Source organism: Drosophila subpulchrella, chromosome 3R (assembly GCF_014743375.2).
Source record: "Drosophila subpulchrella strain 33 F10 #4 breed RU33 chromosome 3R, RU_Dsub_v1.1 Primary Assembly, whole genome shotgun sequence".
NCBI lineage: Eukaryota > Metazoa > Arthropoda > Insecta > Diptera > Drosophilidae > Drosophila > Drosophila subpulchrella.
The window spans coordinates 16,553,366-16,571,150 of record NC_050609.1 but is presented as its reverse complement, the minus strand read 5'-3'; the positions used below and the strand labels follow the sequence as shown (position 1 = coordinate 16,571,150).

The 17,785-nt window shown below is 42.5% G+C and overlaps 5 protein-coding genes across 5 annotated transcripts; 4 read left to right on the top strand and 1 right to left on the bottom strand.

Moving 5' to 3' along the window:
* Window positions 1-459: 459 nt before the first annotated feature.
* LOC119553896 lies at window positions 460-869 on the top strand. The gene is made up of 2 exons (XM_037864568.1): window positions 460-502; window positions 562-869. The coding sequence occupies exons 1-2, from the start codon at window positions 460-462 to the stop codon at window positions 867-869; spliced, it is 351 nt and encodes a 116-aa protein (XP_037720496.1).
* A 1,767-nt stretch (window positions 870-2,636) lies between these two features.
* LOC119553513 lies at window positions 2,637-5,340 on the top strand. The gene is made up of 2 exons (XM_037863939.1): window positions 2,637-2,827; window positions 5,013-5,340. Exon 2 carries the CDS (start codon window positions 5,015-5,017, stop codon window positions 5,261-5,263), a length of 249 nt encoding a protein of 82 aa, XP_037719867.1. The 5' UTR covers window positions 2,637-2,827; window positions 5,013-5,014; the 3' UTR covers window positions 5,264-5,340.
* Window positions 3,792-4,200, top strand: LOC119553503. The gene has a single exon (XM_037863928.1). The coding sequence runs from the start codon at window positions 3,829-3,831 to the stop codon at window positions 4,138-4,140; it is 312 nt and encodes a 103-aa protein (XP_037719856.1). The 5' UTR covers window positions 3,792-3,828; the 3' UTR covers window positions 4,141-4,200.
* A 6,651-nt stretch (window positions 5,341-11,991) lies between the features above and the next one.
* On the bottom strand, window positions 11,992-17,272 carry LOC119558269. Its single transcript, XM_037871635.1, has 3 exons — window positions 17,032-17,272; window positions 13,116-13,577; window positions 11,992-12,490 (listed from the first exon to the last, which is right to left on the bottom strand). Exons 2-3 carry the CDS (start codon window positions 13,123-13,125, stop codon window positions 12,033-12,035), a joined length of 468 nt encoding a protein of 155 aa, XP_037727563.1. The 5' UTR covers window positions 13,126-13,577; window positions 17,032-17,272; the 3' UTR covers window positions 11,992-12,032.
* LOC119558266 lies at window positions 14,543-15,085 on the top strand. Its single transcript, XM_037871619.1, has one exon. The coding sequence runs from the start codon at window positions 14,543-14,545 to the stop codon at window positions 15,083-15,085; it is 543 nt and encodes a 180-aa protein (XP_037727547.1).
* Window positions 17,273-17,785: the final 513 nt, after the last annotated feature.

Below are 17,785 nucleotides of genomic sequence, written 5' to 3'. Positions count from 1 at the left end.
AATGTGTAACAAAAAAAAACAAACAACTTTGGACAGAAACCAATGGCAGTGACTTGCGTTATTCCAGCGAATGAAGGCATGTCTGTGTGTGGTGTTAGCCGGAAATGCATTTGGCATGTCCTGCGAAATTGGCCAGTGAAGAAGAAGAATGAAGCTGCTGCTTTGTTGCCTTTCCGCCTTTTACTTGCCCCATTTTCTTGTTACTTTGCACTGCCAATTGCATTGGAGTTTCCTGCTAAATCTCGTTTCGGACACATGTCTTTTGTCTTGGCATTGTCACCCTCACCCCAGGAATTCCCTCCATCAGCTTTAGACCAAGTGGGTTGTATCGACTGGTGAAATGGGTAAATATGTATCGACCTCGACCGGCGCATCGAACTCGAATCAATCACCAGCGATTGATAAGAAGGGCCACTTGAGGGGATCGAGTGTGTGTGGTATAAAAAGCAGCAGTACCAGATGAAGAAGCACCCACAAACTGCACAAACCATGCGACTGCAAGGTGAGTTCATTCCGTACGTTGCCACTTTCCCAGGACTAAAGCTGACTATATCCGATTAGCTTTGATCTGGCCACTCGCCTGCTGCCTCGTGCTGCTCCTGCTTCCGTCCGGCATCCTGTCGCAGTGCAACGATTCCACCCAGCCGGGATGTCTCCACCAGGCGGAGGTGGGCGTCGCCCAGCGCCATTGTCTGGACCCCACCAAGTACTGGCTCTGCTCAGTCATCGGTCAGCAGGCCGGGCTCAAGAAGTGCCAGCCCAACACGGGATTCGACCAGGACCTCAACGCCTGCGTGCCCTGGATCGCCTGGGTCTGGCAGCCATGTCCGGAGCCGCCAAGTCGTCCTCCCGGCTGGGAACCCTGCTAAATTGGCCTATTTGGTTTTGGTTTCTTGGCTCAAAGGTTACCGTTTTTAATGGGAAACACATTACTTCTATAACGTATATACGACAAAATAAATTTCTGTTCTTAATTTGATTTAAAAGCCAGCTAAAAAGCCATCATCATAAATACATTTTCGGTAATAAAGATTTGCATTTTAATAGCCCATAAATTCCATAATTGTTGTATTCTTAAATTGTATCCAAACTATGGCTAATTTCTTGGATGTATGAATAGTTTACAAAATATGCAAAATGTTCTTTATCTATTTTACTTTTTTTCTCATTAAAATATATTTGTGTTGGCCAAACAAGCAATCTAAACAACCAAATTAAAGTAAATTCACACGTATGTAGGCTAATAAGCATTTGCATTTGGAATAAAAAAAACTAATAGGTATGCTTCGAATATTAAATACATGCTAATTTATTAGTTTTCTATGTTGAACAATTTGTATAACAATATCTGTGACCAAAAATGCAGTAAGCCGTTAAGGCTTTAAATTGAAAATTTGTAAACATTCGGGCTTTTGACACGTACTTTAACCTAAATTATGCGAATTAGGGTATTTATTTTGTGAAAAAAATATGTATATAAGCTAATATGAATAGGCAATGTGTTCATGATTTGAATAAAAGCAATATAAATAAAATTTAAGTCTAAAAGTGTAATACATTTGTAAACGAAAACTAAAAGTAAATTGTATATTATTTTAGGGGCAATGTACAACTTTACACAACTATTTTTTTAATGCCTGCGATTCTTATAGATATATATATTTGAATATAAATATATAAATATATTATTTCCTTATACTATGTTCAAAGAAAAGCCTAAAGATTATCAACCTTCTGTATTTAGAATTCTAAAGATAAGCATATTTTCTAGTAAAAATTTTTGTAGTGCATCCAAAGCTAATAGAGGAAGCGTCGTGAATGAGTCAATTAGGTGGCTTGTTTCAACTCGGTGCCAAATATTTATTTGAAGCAGTTTATCTCCAGGTCCCCCAGCCCCCCGTGCGATCTTATCTGGGGCAATGTCAAGAGCAAGATCAGCGAAGAGAGAGATAATACACCCATATCTCAGTGCGAATGCGGTGTGAATCATATTTATGACCTGCACTCTTTTCGCTCAGTGCCCCCCGGATGGCTGAGAGGCCAGATATAGTGGGTACCCAGAGAGAATATTGACGTTCTCAGCTGAGTTGAAAAAGTTCTTAAAAATATAACGACATTTTATAAGTTGAAAATTTTTAAAATTTTCCTAAATCAAGTTGAATTGATAGCTAAACTATTACTCTAGTGTATACTTATAAGAAAGTTATCTATTTTCATTCTACCTTCTCCCCATTTTGTTCTGACATTAAGGGCATTAAACTTAAAATGTGCTTACAAGGCTTTTAAGAACGAATGTTCTCAATTCAAGAACAATGTTTTTGAATATTTCTCTCTGTGTGTATGAGTATTTTTATGGCAGTCCCGTGTGATGATCCACCGATGGCCTGTTGCAATTACAGCTGAAATTGTTAACGTGCGGCTTCTGACGGCAGTTAAGCGCCCCTGAATGACGGGCCACGCCCCCTTTTGGTGGGTATTTGTCATAAATCAATGGGTGAGAACCCGTTTTACCAGGGGTCTGGGAGTCCTGTGCTCCCAGTCAACCTATGGCCACCTCTTCCCACTCTCTCGGCCAATAAGTTGCACTATTTTTGATGCGCTCGCCCGTGCATTTGCAGCAAGCTTTTTATTTCATTTCACAGTTGTCAGTCAAACGCTTTGTCAGGCCGGCGAGCACATCAATAAGCGGCAAAAAAATACGATTCAATTGAATTTTTATTACTCGCTTTTTTTTCGCTAGCGACGTGCGTGTGAGAACCAGCAAAATATTTGCATGTAAAAGAATTTTCCGCCAGCCAAGCACAGAGAACCCAAAAAGGGTGCCGAGGTAAAAATTGTGAAATGAAATTTTAGCATACGTGACGTATACGCAATATATTTAATTGCATTGAGCCGCCTCTTTGTTTTCCATTCCGTTTAATCCGCGCTGCAAGTATGTTTTTAAAGTGGGGGGAGTGAGGGGATCCCCTCTCTGGAAAAAATGCGTTTAAAATTTAAATCAGGGCTAAAGTCTAGTACCTGCAAAATAAATGGCCTTGTCGTTGGAAAATCTCAAAATACTCGGGAAATGCTACAAATGCCACACGAATTAGCATAAATCACTTCGAGGACATGCTAAGGGATGGGGATACTGGCACGAGGACACAAGGTGGAAGCCATGCAGCCAAGTGTCTTTCCTCCCGGTAGCTTCATTTAATGGCAGACATTAATAACCCGATTTAATTTATGGCCCAAAACTAACAAAAGCCCAATCCGCAAAACTGAGCAACAAAGGGCAAGAAGGCCAAGAAGGAGGCCTTTTTCCGGGGAACCCCCAACTCCGAGCTGCACTTCGCTGTGCAGTGCAATTACTCAAGTGCGCCAGGACCTAATGTGGCTTAAGGCACTCCCCCTCTCCCCTACCAGCCAGGTGAAATTTGTTGGCCCAGCCCCAAAAATGCCTTTGAGGCAGTGTTTTGAATTAATTAGCCAGCGTATCCAGCGTTTTCGGCCAGGCCAACAACGTGGCTCCTCCGCTTGTTTGCGGCCTGGCCGGCTATCTCTCGAAATAATTTACAGCTGCCGTTGATGTCATGAATATGCAAGCAGCTTGGCTGGATGGGGACATGGATGTACAGGCGGATGAGGTGGATGTAAGCCCACCTGGACAGCTCGCCCGCTCGAGCGGAAGAAACAACAATTGGGCAAACAAACAGCGCCATAAAATGCCAGATGAGCTTATCGCGACCACAGCATCGCAGCTCAGTTCCGCTCGATAAGATTTGGGGTATAAAAAGCGCTGCCCGGATTAGCATAGGTCAGTCCAACGAAGGCATCTCCCTGCTCAAGATGAAGTTCCTTTCCCTGCTCGCTGTTTTCCTGATCCTTGGCTGCTCATCCTTCTGCCAAGGAGCCGCTGTGGCCAAGCCCACGGGTCAACCTGGCTGCCAGACGGCGGAGGAAGTGGAGGTGATCTTCTATCCCCACTTCTACCTGAAGAGCTCCTACTGGATCTGCTCCGCCCAGGGGGTTCCTGCTACCCTGGGTCAGTGTCCGGTGGCCACTGCCTACTTGGGCTCTGCCAAGGCCTGTGTTGCCTGGCCCCTGTGGACCTGGTCACCCACTGTCCAGCCTCCCAGTCAACCCGAAATCGCTGCCTGAAGTTGGATATATAACATTTAAAATGGTTACTAAATAAATAATTTATGATACTAAATTATATATTACACTTTCTTTTGCAAGGGAAAAGTATTTTAAACTTTGATAAAAAAATATTTACATATTCATATATATTACTAGACCCACAGCTTGTTACAAGGGAAGGCAGAACCAACAAAGGGATTTTCTATTAACAAGTAGTTATTTTTTCTGATTGTCTGAAATGCAAATTATTATGACAAATACCTGTGTTAGTAACTAGCTTCAAAAGATAAGCAGATAAATATGTGTTGCTGTAATGTCGGCTGATGACTAGTTTGTAAGATATTAAAGCGTAAGATATCTTGTGGAATTTTTTAGAACAATAAATTTTTGCTGCAAGTCAGAGCAGAATATTTAGAGAAGATATTCATGCACTTTCGAATAAGATGTAATTTTTAGAAATGAGTTGTCTATCTTAGAGTAGTATAAATACGGTCTTACTTTTAATAAAAAATGTAGCATTGAAACTTGATATTTTTTAATGATTTTGTTTCAAGGTTTTGCTTTTTGTCCACCATAACAACGTTTAATAATAAGGAAAAATTTAATATTAAAAAAAAAATAATTTACCATCTTAAATCTCAATCCCAAAATAATGGTATACATTCTGAGAACATTTTAAAGGCTTTGGAGATTAGTTAAGTCTAAAGAATATACTAACATTTAAGAAATACTTTTAGTTTCTGGGCAATATTCTAAAAATCATTAAGATGCTCTTCCGTTCTTTATTCAAGGTGTTGGGTACTTACTATATGGCTTAATATATTTTTGTATTATTTTAAAATCACCATAAATCTGAAACCTTTCCAATTCTGCTCTTCATTTTTCTTTAGCCATGTCCACTAAGGAGTACAACGGAGAGCCCGGCTGTCGGAGTCCGGAGGAGCTGGACCAGAGCTACCGCCACTTCTTCGACCCCACCGCCTACTGGCAGTGTGGCGGCAGACAGCAGGCAGAGCAGCCCGCCCAGCTGCGCCGCTGCCCCGCCAACGAGCTGTTCTACGACCGGGAGCGGCGGTGCGTGAAGTGGAAGGACTGGCAGTGGACCGAGCCGCAGGATCCGCCCACAAAGCCGCGCAAATAAAACAGAGTGCGGCGCATGTATTGAAACAAATTGTCGAAAATATAATTAAAAAGCGCTTTCCGATTTTTCCCGGTTGAGTGCTGGTTAATTTATGCGTGGGCGTGGACGTGGCCTGATGCTGGAGAGGATGGGGCCAGGACATAAGCCGCTTTGGGGAACCACCTCATCCTCGCATGCTGATGCTGGCTGGCGGGGATTTGGCCTTGTTTTCGGAGGGGGCGCCATACGTGCAACAATTACGAAATGTGCGTGTGGAGTGGCCATGTCCAAAAACCCCCCCTTTTGCCCTCTGTTTGTTTGCGCAATTTGGTAAATTGACATGACGGCAATTTCCCATGGCCATGGCCCTCGCTGAGCTCCACGGACTTAACTTCGCTCGCTAGTTTTAATAATTTTTAATTAGCTGCAGCGGAAAGCTCTCAAATGGACAAACAAACTGTGTAGCCTGCTTTGCGGCAGTTTCGGGTATTATTTCCAGGCCCACCCGTAATGTAATTGCCGAAATTTGTTTTGTGCTCCAATTAAATTTGGGTATCAAGCGGTGTTAAAGCGGCCAACAGAATTTAATTAATTGTATTTGAATTTAGAGCGAAAGTGAGTGCGGTATGTGGCATTCAATCAATAGCAAATGCTGCATGTGATCCAGATTTTACTTCGCATTATTTTTTTTTCGTAACGCAGCTGTGGCAAAGCGGTAATCTTTGTTTTTGTTCGTTTTTGTTTGGCTTTCAGCTTTGAGTTCTTTTCTTTGTTGTTTTTTTGTTTGAAGCCCCACAATTTGATATACACAAATCGATTTACTTGCGCATGCAAATAACTTTATTTGCTTAGTGGGTAAGAAGGGAAGGACAGCGCACAGCGCAGCAGGGGAAAAGCACAGCAAAAGCACAAAGGACAGCTCGCACAGGACAGCAAAGGAGGAACAGAAACTGTTAACAAAAAGTCGACAGGCGGGCTTGGCTCAGGCAGCAGCAGCCAAACAAATTTGCATAAATCGCAGTTGGTAGCACACAACACAGCCAACACACACGCCCCACATCCTGGCACCCACACATGTGCTTATTCACACCCAAGCCCCATGCTCCAACCATTTATATATATATATATATCCTGATCCAAAGCGACACAGCCATCGACATCGCCATCGACACGAAGTGAAAGGCGCAAAGACTAAGTGCATGCTTAAGTGTTTTCTTTTCTATTTACGTGCCACGACGTTGGAGTGAGCAGCAGTGTCGTTTGTTTGCTCTGCTGCGGCTTGTGTGGCACAGAAACCTACCTACCCCAACCTAAACACCCATCCAATCCCCCCTTTTGCATATGTAAATCAAGGTAAACAGAAATCTGTTACAGCATGATACCATTACAATGACATGCAACGGACCCCAAACGACACACCCCCTGCAAAAGGCAGCCCGACTTGGCCTGGCCAAAACCACCACAGAGCAAACTAGATACTTATACACGTGTCTCATATTGACTGCGATATGTTATACAAATGAGATATTGATGCCTCACCATTACAACGACAGGCCGCCGCCCATCCAGTCAGCCATTCAGTCAGTCAGCCAGACGACGTCGTCCTCGAGTGACAGCAAACAACAGGACTAGGAACAGGAGTAGGGATGGGAGTGGGAGTACGGATAGGTGTGGTACCAGGACCACGGCCAGGACCAGCAGCCACATCACCAGCAGCAACACCAAAAGCAACATCAGCAGTGGCAACAAATGCACGGAAAGCCGCCGTAATGGGAGAGGCAGGCCTCAAGTCCTAGATCAGGCTGTGGGCACTCCTATTGTTTAACCCATTGAATCTCTTCTCTAAACAGCCTTCCTATAAGTAAAAATAATTTAAAGTACCTACCAATACTTACCTTTTAGTATATTAAGTCACAAAATACTGTTGTGTAGTACAGTATATACAAATAAATGCTTGGATCTTAAAAAAATGTTTTTAAAGAAATTAGACCCCTTAGAAGAGAATTACTTCTTAGCGTATAACTGCACTATTCTAAGAATATTAGGTAAAAATTTTGAACCTGTAGCTCTACAGGCTTAGGATCTGGATGGACTCTTTGAATTTAGATGGGTGTTTTATATATAAAAAAGACTTGTATTGACTATGATATTAGCTAATAAAATTTTATAAATTGGTTGTGATCAACGAAAATTAAAAATCGTTAACCAGATTTTAATTCCTTTTGAATTATCGCTACGTATCAAATTATTATTAATGCAAAAACATATTTTAGATGACATAATTATAGGCTTACTAACCTCCTAAGTTTTGCCAGCATTACTCATTAATGGGTTAACTTGCGGCCTGCTATGCTATGCTATGCAATGCTGTAGGTGGTTACCACATCAGAAGGCACTGCCTTGCGTAACCAGATGCGGCAGCCGCACAGGAGAAAGCAGCCCAAGGAAAGGGAAAAGGGGAAAGCCTCTCCATGTGCGTGTCCAATCGCAAAGCAATCGAATCACACCCAAGGAGATGCGAAAAATGGAATGCGGTATCAAAGCTTGTCTAGCTGAAAAGCAATCTGGCATCTAGAATGCAAAGCCAGAAGAAAATACAGAAAGAAAGCAGAAAAAACAGAGTAATTAGAAATTGAAAACCAAAAGTTGGCAAAGCAAGAAGTGAGACTAAAGATGAGTTTACCCTTGAAGAGTTTCTCATGATTTAATGGCACAAATACAAAAATAATTTAAAGAAAAAGAGTTACAATAAGTAGGCCATGTCCCAGAAACGATATTTGATTTTTGTTCAGTCGCCCAAAATGCAATTACGATCTGTGCGAAACCAATTTTCAGATCTATATCTCCAAAACAACTCTGGCTGTGAACAAATTCGAACTTGCCTTCGAAAAGGGGAAGCCCAGCCCCCCCCAAAAACAACGATTACGAATCGGGGGAATCGGGCAAAATGCAATAACCGAATACAAATTTGAAATGTGGCGGAAATTGAAATCGAAGGCGTTGAAGTGATTTCGTCTCGCAAAAATTCAATTGGAATGGCAACGGCAACAATCGTCTTGCACAACAAGAACCACTTGGGCGGCACCCTGGAAAAGCCCCTCCATTCCCACTGACATCCTCGCAGGTCCTTTGGCAGGTCCTTATTGTGGCAGGGCTTCTGGTTACGCGGTTATTTGGGCTCCTTTCACATCCCCTCGCCCTGCGAGTGTTGTTGGCTGCACAATTTTTCCGCTGCATGCAATTTTAATGCGATTTTGGATTTGATTTGTAACCGAAAAATAAGCCACACAAACTTTTCCCCCCCCAAAAGTGGTGGTTTTGTGGGGCAGGGAGGTTGCTGGTTGCAACTTGGAGTTGCGGTTGCATTGTAGTCGTTGTCGTTGTAGTTGTCGTTGTTCCTTGTTGTTGCCTCGGTTGTTAAGTGCAAATATAAATTCAACGGCGGCGAAAAAAGGGGAATGCTTTGCACCCTGTAACAGTGGCGAAAAAAGAGGGGAACAGGGAGTTGGGGTCAAATATTTATTTGTTGCCGAGCACAAATTTTATGCTGCATACTTTCATGCGCCGCTGCAGCAGGAGCAACACAATGTGGCACAAGTCACCAGGACCCAGGAACCAGGACCCAGGAAAATGGTAGCGAGGCGCATAAAACCTTCCGCTGCCATTCAAGTGGAAAAGTTTAAGCCAACTTTTCCAGCCCGAAAATGGGAGTTTTCCCCCTCTCTCCTCGCTAGGCCAACAATTCAAGCGCGAAAATGCGCGCACTGAAAAATCATTCAACGGAAGCCGCAGAAGGGGTTGCAAATTGGGGGCTGGCAAACCCCCTTCCCCCTCAAAACTGTCACCACGCAGGCCTGCGACTCTAAAATGCCAATTATGCCCATTCGATGGAAAATGCCCTGCACAATGTTTACTGAAAGGACACTAAAATGAGCAAAAAGTCAAAGTAATGCCAACTTGCGCATTGCGTATGCGCCCTGTTGTCCACTTTATTTATGCGGGCCAGCGCACCAAACTTAATTAAAGTAACAACACGTCAGCCCGGGGTCAGAGTTCGCAGGCTGCCGGCACTTGAGGCCACTGGCTAAACTTGAAGAGCGCAGCACAACAGCCGCAAAACAATTGTAAACTCAATTAAATCCAAGCACCGCTGCGGCACCGGACTCCAGACTTAACTACAGGCCCAGGTTCCTCAGCTCGAAAACTCCGGAAAGCCTCCTATTTCTCAGCACCCTTCCAGCACGCAGAAAAATAAAATGTGGTTGAGTTTAATGAAAACTTAAAAAATATAACACCGTGTAAGTAAATAAAGATTTAAATTGAAACAATTATTCCATTTTATAGAATGGCTTTCAGAATGGGAACCCAAAACTGCACTTCGAAATTTCATAACTTAGGCAATGGTTTTCCGATTTAGATGTGGGATACCTCTATGAGTTTGTAGTGAAATTCTCTAGTAATCTACATTAAAATTATTTTTCTAGGCGAGGGTCAGATTTTTTACTCACTTTCATGTTCGATTTTTCCGTAATTCCAATGGCTTTCAGAATGGGAACCCACAACTCCGCTTCGAAATTTCATAACTTGGGCAATGGTTCTCCGATTTTGATGTGGGATACCTCTATGAATTTGTGGTGAAATTCTCTAACAATCTACCTTAAAATTCTTTTTCTAGGCAAGGGTCAGATTTTTAACCCATTTTCATGTTCGATTTTTCCGTAATTCCTATGGCTTTCAGAATGGGAACCCAAAACTGCACTTCGAGCTTTCATAACTTGGACAATTGTTTTCCGATTTAGATGTGAGATACCTCAATGAATTTGTGAGGAAATTCTTTAATAATCTACATTTAAATTATTTTTCTACGCGAGGGTCAGATTTTTAACCCATTTTCATGTTAGATTTTTCCGTACTTCCAATAGCTTTCAGAATGGGAACCCAAAACTGCACTTCGGAATTTCATAACTTGGACAATTGTTTTCCGATAAAGATGTGGGATACCTCTATGAATTTGTGGTAAAATTCTTTAATAATCTACATTACAATTCTTTTTCTGGGCAAGGGTCAGATTTTAAACCCATTTTCATGTTCGATTTTTCCGTAATTCCTATGGCTTTCAGAATGGGAACCCAAAACTGCACTTCGAACTTTCATAACTTGGGCAATTGTTTTCCGATTTAGATGTGGGATACGTCTATGAATTTGTGGTAAAATTCTCTAATAATCTACATTTAAATTCTTTTTCTACGCGAGGGTCAGATTTTGGTCTCAATTTCATGTTCAATTTTCCCGTAATTAGTTCTTGAATTCTGATTTTAAAAACAAGCCATTTTATATATGTAATTATTCAACTTGAATTTTATTTAATGAGGTAGTCCCATGATTTTCCCCGAGTGCATCCGTTCTATCGCCGGAGCCAGTCTCCCAGGGTGTGCTGATAACATACGACAGTTGTGACTTTAAAAATCCCTTTTCGCAATTTTTGCACAAAACTTGTGCAGGATTAATGGTCCGAACGGCCCAGGCATCCATGCAATTAAAATGCAACAACAAGGAGGCAGCAGAAGGGGCAGGCATCTAGAATCTAGAATCCAGTGGCATGGTGGCACAGTGGCAGCAACAGCTGCAGGAGTGGGCGGAAATGGAGCAGAAAGATTGCTGTGACTTTGGAGCGTTTGAAAACTCGCATGTGTGACGGGAAGGCCGAAAGCCCGGAGATAGCCACGCCATTTTAAAGTGGCTGGCGAGGCAGCAAAACGAGCAGTGGAAAGTGTGGAGGGGTAGTTGCCACACTAGTTAGTGCCTCATGGGAGCCAGGATGGGGATGGCGCAGTATTGTCCGCATGCACAGAGGCTCCTCCTTTGGCTCCCCGGCATTGTACGGTTTTTGCCCGCAACGGCCAAAGACAAATAATGCAATTTCCTGACTAACTCATTTGGGGTGGCTGAGCAGCAGGATGGAGGTACTGTGGACTCAGGACTCCCGACTCCCGACTGCAAACTGGAGTTCCGTGTCACTGACACTTGGCCCTCGCTGCCTGCCCACTCAGACATTTATTACCTAGTCGGATGTGCAATCGCTGCGAATGATCAAAGAGCCGTGGAAACACTGCTCCTTCAAAAAAAAAAGCAGGCAGCACTGGTGGATGGATCTCTCGGATGCCCAGTAGATCCCTTTTTCCACGTAACTCCACGCCCTTTGGGGCATCTGATGCAATCATTGGCAACTTCTGGTTTCATGTTGCACCACTCCTCACACACAAACACACACACAAGATTAATGCGGTTCAGCATCGAACTTTAAACTCATTTTTAGCCCGGCGAGCAGGACCTGCCACCAGGGAAGGACCTCCCCGTACATGTGTTGAGCAAACCAGGAGCATGTCCTGCAGTTGGTCCCTGCTCCTTTTCGCTGGCCCCTGTAATTTGTCCCCTCACTCTGCTGTTTGTTTTGCGCAAAAGTTTGCGGCGACAATTGTTTTGCGGTGTTGCAGCCAGGAAACACAATCCCAATCTCACACATGCGATTGGAATTCTTTCTTGAGAATGTTTACCAGAGGGAGGGAGCACAGAAAAAAGTCAAGATTTATGGCACATCGATTTTTGTGAGTGGCCCCCGGAAATGTCGCAGCAGTTTAATGTTGCTTATCATATCTCTCAGCCGCACCACTCCAACGCCGCCTCATATATCAATTATTTTCCAATCAATTTAAAGTTAATAACATTTCAATTCGGACACATTTAATCGCGATGAAGAACTATAATTAAAATGCCGGACATATGGACATCATCAGCCGTCGACGCAGTTGCGCAACGAGCGCCACTCGGACCAGTCGAAGCATCCGAGGTAGCCGTCCTGGTTGACGAAGGCCTTGCCATCGGGACAGGGCACCTCCTTGGCTCCCTCGCTGGTGCAGAGGTAGAAGCTGGCCACGTCATCGCAGGCCTGGGGCTGCAACTTGCTGGACGCGGTGCAGTCGGGCACCTTGGTGTCCAGGTTCACGCAGGAGGGATTCATCAGGCTGGAGGGCAGGCAGCCGCAGATGGTGGCGTTGTTCACGAAGTAGGAGCCCGAGTCGCACTCATCGGTGATCACAGCTCCGTCCAGGCAGAAGTAGAACTTGCGAATGTCCTCGCCGCCCCACAGCTCGTCCTCCGATTGGCAAACCTCGGTGGCATTGCTGGTGTCTCTGGCTCCCAGGGAAGCGGCGTTGCACAGAGCCAGGAGGCCAAAGAAAATCACAAGGGCTACAGGTAAGTCAGGAAAATATTAATAAATTAGTCATTAATGTTAAAAGCTTACAAAATATTTTTAATTTTATAGAAAACTTGTATTTTATACAATATATATAATTTAATTGTTATAATTCATACCATTTTTTCTATTTTATGTTTACCTTAATTTTATTAAATCCATTTCTATATTTAATTTAGTTTTTAATGAACTCATAATTGTCTTAAAAGCACTGTAAATAAGGATAAGACACTTCCTGTATTCCACGAATGATAGGAATCTTAAAGACAATGAATTCTAAGTTCCAAGCAATATCATATTATTATTTTGAAAGCTTAACCATGCTAACTAATATTCAATTTTAATTTATAGATTAGGATAAGTAACGATCATTAATAGCCTTATGATTATTATTAGCCTTATGACAAATTAATTCATTCACTTGATCAAAATATAAGCAAGTGTCATAAGGCCATAATCAATGATATACGTTTTAATCACAACAATGTTATTGGAGAAGCTGTTGTTTGCCAAGCAAATTTTAGGATATACAATGTATCCTTTGTCACGCACACATTTCACTTTATCCACTTCATAACCGAAGGCACTATCGTTTTAATTAATTTTTAAGATGTTTACCTTTCAGCATGTTGTATCCTTTGGTAGCTTCTTTTCGGTTCAAAATTTAAAGACAGACTGAAGACCAGAAGACCGGCGCCCGGGCTTTTATAACATTCTATCCGATCGGGCAACTTATCGGGACTCTCGAAAGCACTACCATATCATTGCCAATGCCACTGGCTTGTTGACACCTCCGATGATGAACGTAGTACTGGCTTCTGGTCTTGCCCACATTGCTTATCGGATGTTTTTGTTCTTATGCAGATAATGGCGAATTCTTGGCTTAATTTGCTGCTCTGACTTTCAACAGATATCACGTCTCAAGTGCTTGATGAGCAGTTCCTGGAATCGAACCAACCGAAGTAACTCTGATTTGGGGGTGCCAATGTTTTTCAGCTCTCAGTGTCACCTGGTGCTCACGTTTGGGAAACTTTTAATTGAATTCCCTGCCGGCAGAAGAAGCCAACATCGATAGCAAGCCTATTGGAATTTATGTCGATTATATTGTCAACTTTGTGAGAGCTCCACGAAGTTTGCCTATTTAAACTTGGGGCCCGCGTAAATAGAGTGCAAAAAGTGGAGTGGAGAAAGACTGGAAAGGAAGTTGGATTGACAACGTGACTCGGCGAGAAAAACCAGTGGAAGTAGAAGTTTTTCCTTTTTCGCAGAGGTTATGGGCTTGGCCGCAAAGTGACTTCTTTCCCGGCGGCAGCTGAGCTCCTCCATTTGGGCGCTCTAAGCCAAATCAATTAGAACTTTTTGACAGCAGCTGGGCTTGCAAGTGAATCTTAACCTGAACCCGGACCTCGTTCACTCCATATTCCACACTCCAATGACTATTATCTCAGCAGCAGAGCGTAATTAAATTTTCAACTGATTTCTGCAGCAATAATTTCAAATTTGGCTCCATTTGAAAGGCAATTAATGTCTGTGCTATCGCTTAGATAAGGCCCATGTGTGCTTGTACTTTTTCGGTAGTCCATTCTAATGATTCATTGAGACAGGTTAGCAAGGGAAATTCTCGCAATCGATTGTCGAATCGAAACGAGGAGAGTAGGAAATTTTTAAAGACTTAAACCAGTCCATCTATCTAATCAACAAAATGCTGCTAAGAACGAAGAGCAATGCGACGTCACTTTAGTCCAAAATAAAAATGCCCGAAAAACCCGATGAAAAATGACTGTAAAAATAGCTGCGATAAGGTTGGCGATGGGAACATGGAGAGTCATGCAATGAGCATGGGTATAAAAACGAAAGACAATGGCGACGACATCAATCAGTCGAGTTTTTCAGCAGGAAGAGCAGTGGCAGTAAAACACATAAATTTATTAACGAACCCAGCTTATGACCAAATGATGAGAATCGCGCAAAAATAACTGAATTTACTAGCGAATTGTAAAATAAGTAAAAATCAGGAGAGCGTAGTTGGTGTGTCATAATAATAAATGCTCCGTTGCCTGTTCGTGATGAAATTATTTATGAAAAATAAATGCGAAATTTCACCCAGGATGCTGGCTGCCCTGCTCCTGCTCCCGATGATGGGCGGAACATCCGCCTCCACCGAAAACAGAACCACGAATGCAACATGCAGACATGCCACGGACATGTGGGGAGATCCGGACCCCAACATATTCTACGTGTGCTCCGATGGACAACCGCTGCAGCTGGAGTGTCCGCCGGGTCGGGGATTTTTCAGCGGTCTCGGCTATCTGGGATGTGTGCCCTATGGCCAGTGGCCGGCCTGCCGGCCCTCGGAGGAGCAGGTGGCCACCGAGTTGTCAGCTGGCTGTGACAGGAACACGGGCACCGTGCCGTCGCCCTGGGCCTCTCCGGACCCCAATCAATTCTACCTGTGCCCCGGGTCAAAGGCCACACCTCTGCTGCTCAACTGCGCCGGGGGCAAGGGATTCGTGGCCAGTTCAGAGGTGGTCGGCTGTGCGGATTGGGCAACATGGCGCCGCCAGCTGCTGTGCGAGGCCTTCTACTGATCCGATCCGGCGGAACACCACATGTACATGATATTTCAATAATTGTCGACTATCCTCTTCACCATCAGACTCGAATCTTATTTAACTTATGGGGTATACATACTGCGCCATTTGACTCACTAGTTCTATCTGTAAATAAAGTAAAAAGTATCTATTTATTACCAATGTGCGTGTTTTTGACTGATGGACTTGTCTACGGCACTGATAAGGGCGACAACAGGCTGATAACACAATCAATTCGGAAAAAAGAAAGTCAAAAATGGTTAAATAGATTCTATTTGCGAAATTAAGTTGGCTACTAATAATAAACTTGTATTTTATGATACTAAAATGAAATGTATGTTACCTCTTTTAGAATTTTTCATACCTTACATTTTTCATATCATACATGTTCAGTTTTAGTAAAATGGTTTTGAAAATGTTCAAAAGTATGGGATCCTTTAAATATTATTTTAAAAAGGTTAGAAAACAAATAAATTAAATATAAATTAAGTATTAAAATAAAATAAAACATTGAGCTGTGAGTTTTTGTATGAAATAAAATATTTCCCCCAACAACAAACTTTTTTTATAAATGCTTTAAGTTTCATAGACAATTTTTCTTTCTATTCATTTCGTTATGTTTAGAAATATCAAAAATAAACGACTTACAGTTGACAAAAATTTCTAATGAACTTGACAAATATTTAAAAATAATGTTGACAAATTCTATTTAAATCAAATCAAACAATAAAATGCAAGTATTTTTCCGAAAATAAACCTATTTAAATGTCAATAATCCCGAAAACATTTGCTAATATTTTTGGGTTGAGTTAATGCTCCTCGACTGGCATTGCATTGTTTTGCGGTATTATAAATTTAGAACACTCCATTGTTCCACTCCTCTTTGGGGATTAGTGAATTGCAAATAATACCTCATCTGCTGGCATTGCTGTTCACTGCAATTATTGCTCATTTGAGCATATTAAATGACGATGAGCTGCAGAGTGTGTGGCACATGGGGCAAATCCTTTTAGTTCCCACACTCCCGCAAAGCCAACGCATTATCCTTGGCCATTACTCTCTCTTTTCCTCCGTCTGTCTGCTGGCTGGTGGAAAAGTGGGAAAACTGGAAATGTGGAAAACTGGAGGTCTGGAGGTCAGCATCCCTTTGATGTGCCCTTTTACTTTGTCATTCCCCTATGAGGGGTGTTTATTTTTTATGCTAGCAGCTGGTCTGCTAACCGGCTCTCAGCCCCGTTTACAGGCTTAAGCCTTTTGTCCTGGCCATAAAGCATTCGCCCAGGTTCACGGCATAAGAATAATGACACATGCACCTGGGCGCTGCATAAAAAAGATGGAGGCAAGTCGGAAATTGCATTTCGCTTTGAGCGCGTCCAGATGCAGGAAATTACTGTCAACTGTTAACTGCCGGGATAGGATCATGACCCTCCCACTCTTCTGGCCCGGCTTTAATAAATCTTCATCTTTGCATATTTCTTTTCCAGTTTTATTCCCTTTTTAAGCGCTTTCCCGCTTTTCCTTTGGCCATTAATCAATGCCCCTGGGCGATGGCAGACAACATCACGTATACGCAATTTTAATTGCCGCTGATATAAAAGTGTTTAGCGGTTGGGGTGGCCGGGCTGACTTCAATTTAATTAAATGTTTACTTGCTGCTCTCAGCAGAAATCAATGAAAGCGACTTCTAATTTATTGCTTACCCAAGGAGACCAAGGACTCGCATCCTGCTGACGCAGCCAGGGGAAAGGTAATTAACCGATTGGCAACTGAAAAGCAGCTGATAATATCCTTTGGAGACCTGCCCCATAAGTACCCATGCAATAAATAAAGAGTTTACGGCTGGGCCCCAATCAGCTGGGAAATCAATAGACCGCCAGCATCATCGATGTGGCTAATAGACAGCCCAAACGATTCTCCGGGGACCCATGACGCCCCCGACTTACCACCACTTCCACTCGCCTCATGAGGGACTCTCCATTTCGTTGATTGCCCCACCGCAGGCGCAATAATATTGATCGTCTGCAAATGTTGTTCGGCTGCCCTTCAATTTATGTTCTCTCCTTGCTGCAAATTTAACCGAGCCCACACACACGGACAGAAGGACACAGGGCGCACAAGGGTTAATGTGGCAATGCAAATCCCAAATATGGGCAAAAATGCAATTGCAAGTGCTGCCACGAATGCGAATGTGGCACCAAGGCCAGCAACGCTTAAAGCCTACACAGGCTGCAAACAAAGAGCGACTGAGGGTCCGTTGCAATTGCAGTTGCCACTGATATACGGGGACGCAAGGCAGGAGCGGACTCAATGGGATCTAAAGGAAAAAATACTACAATTTCTGGAAGGAAAAGTTTAATTAAATATATCTGAACTGTCTTTGTAACTATTTAAAGTAGAGTATTTTTAAATTCATTTTCACTAAATAATGTAGGTATACAATTACTTGTTCAATTGTAGGTAATTTAAATTTATTTATTGATGTAATTTTAAATAATTCCAAATTGTTGTAAGGGTTTTAATAGGTTTTATTTAGTTGTTAGTAATTGTATTTCCATTATCAATATATGTTTTAATATATTATTATATGTGTTGTAGAACTTTTTTACATTTTTTAAATAAGGTAGCTAATATTTGTATTTGTTCAATGGTATTATAAATTTTCCACAATCGTTGAATGTTTTTTATAGACCTCGAGAT

What these genes read in the sequence shown, in the direction of transcription:
- LOC119553896 (XM_037864568.1), top strand. Translation starts at nt 460, where the DNA reads ATGAAGAAGCACCCACAAACTGCACAAACCATGCGACTGCAAG. An exon ending in ACAAACCATGCGACTGCAAG is followed by an intron (nt 503 to 561) that starts GTGAGTTCATTC and finishes ATATCCGATTAG; the next exon opens with CTTTGATCTGGCCACTCGCC.
- LOC119553503 (XM_037863928.1), top strand. Translation starts at nt 3,829, where the DNA reads ATGAAGTTCCTTTCCCTGCTCGCTGTTTTCCTGATCCTTGGCTGCTCA.
- LOC119553513 (XM_037863939.1), top strand. Translation starts at nt 5,015, where the DNA reads ATGTCCACTAAGGAGTACAACGGAGAGCCCGGCTGTCGGAGTCCGGAG.
- LOC119558266 (XM_037871619.1), top strand. Translation starts at nt 14,543, where the DNA reads ATGCTCCGTTGCCTGTTCGTGATGAAATTATTTATGAAAAATAAATGC.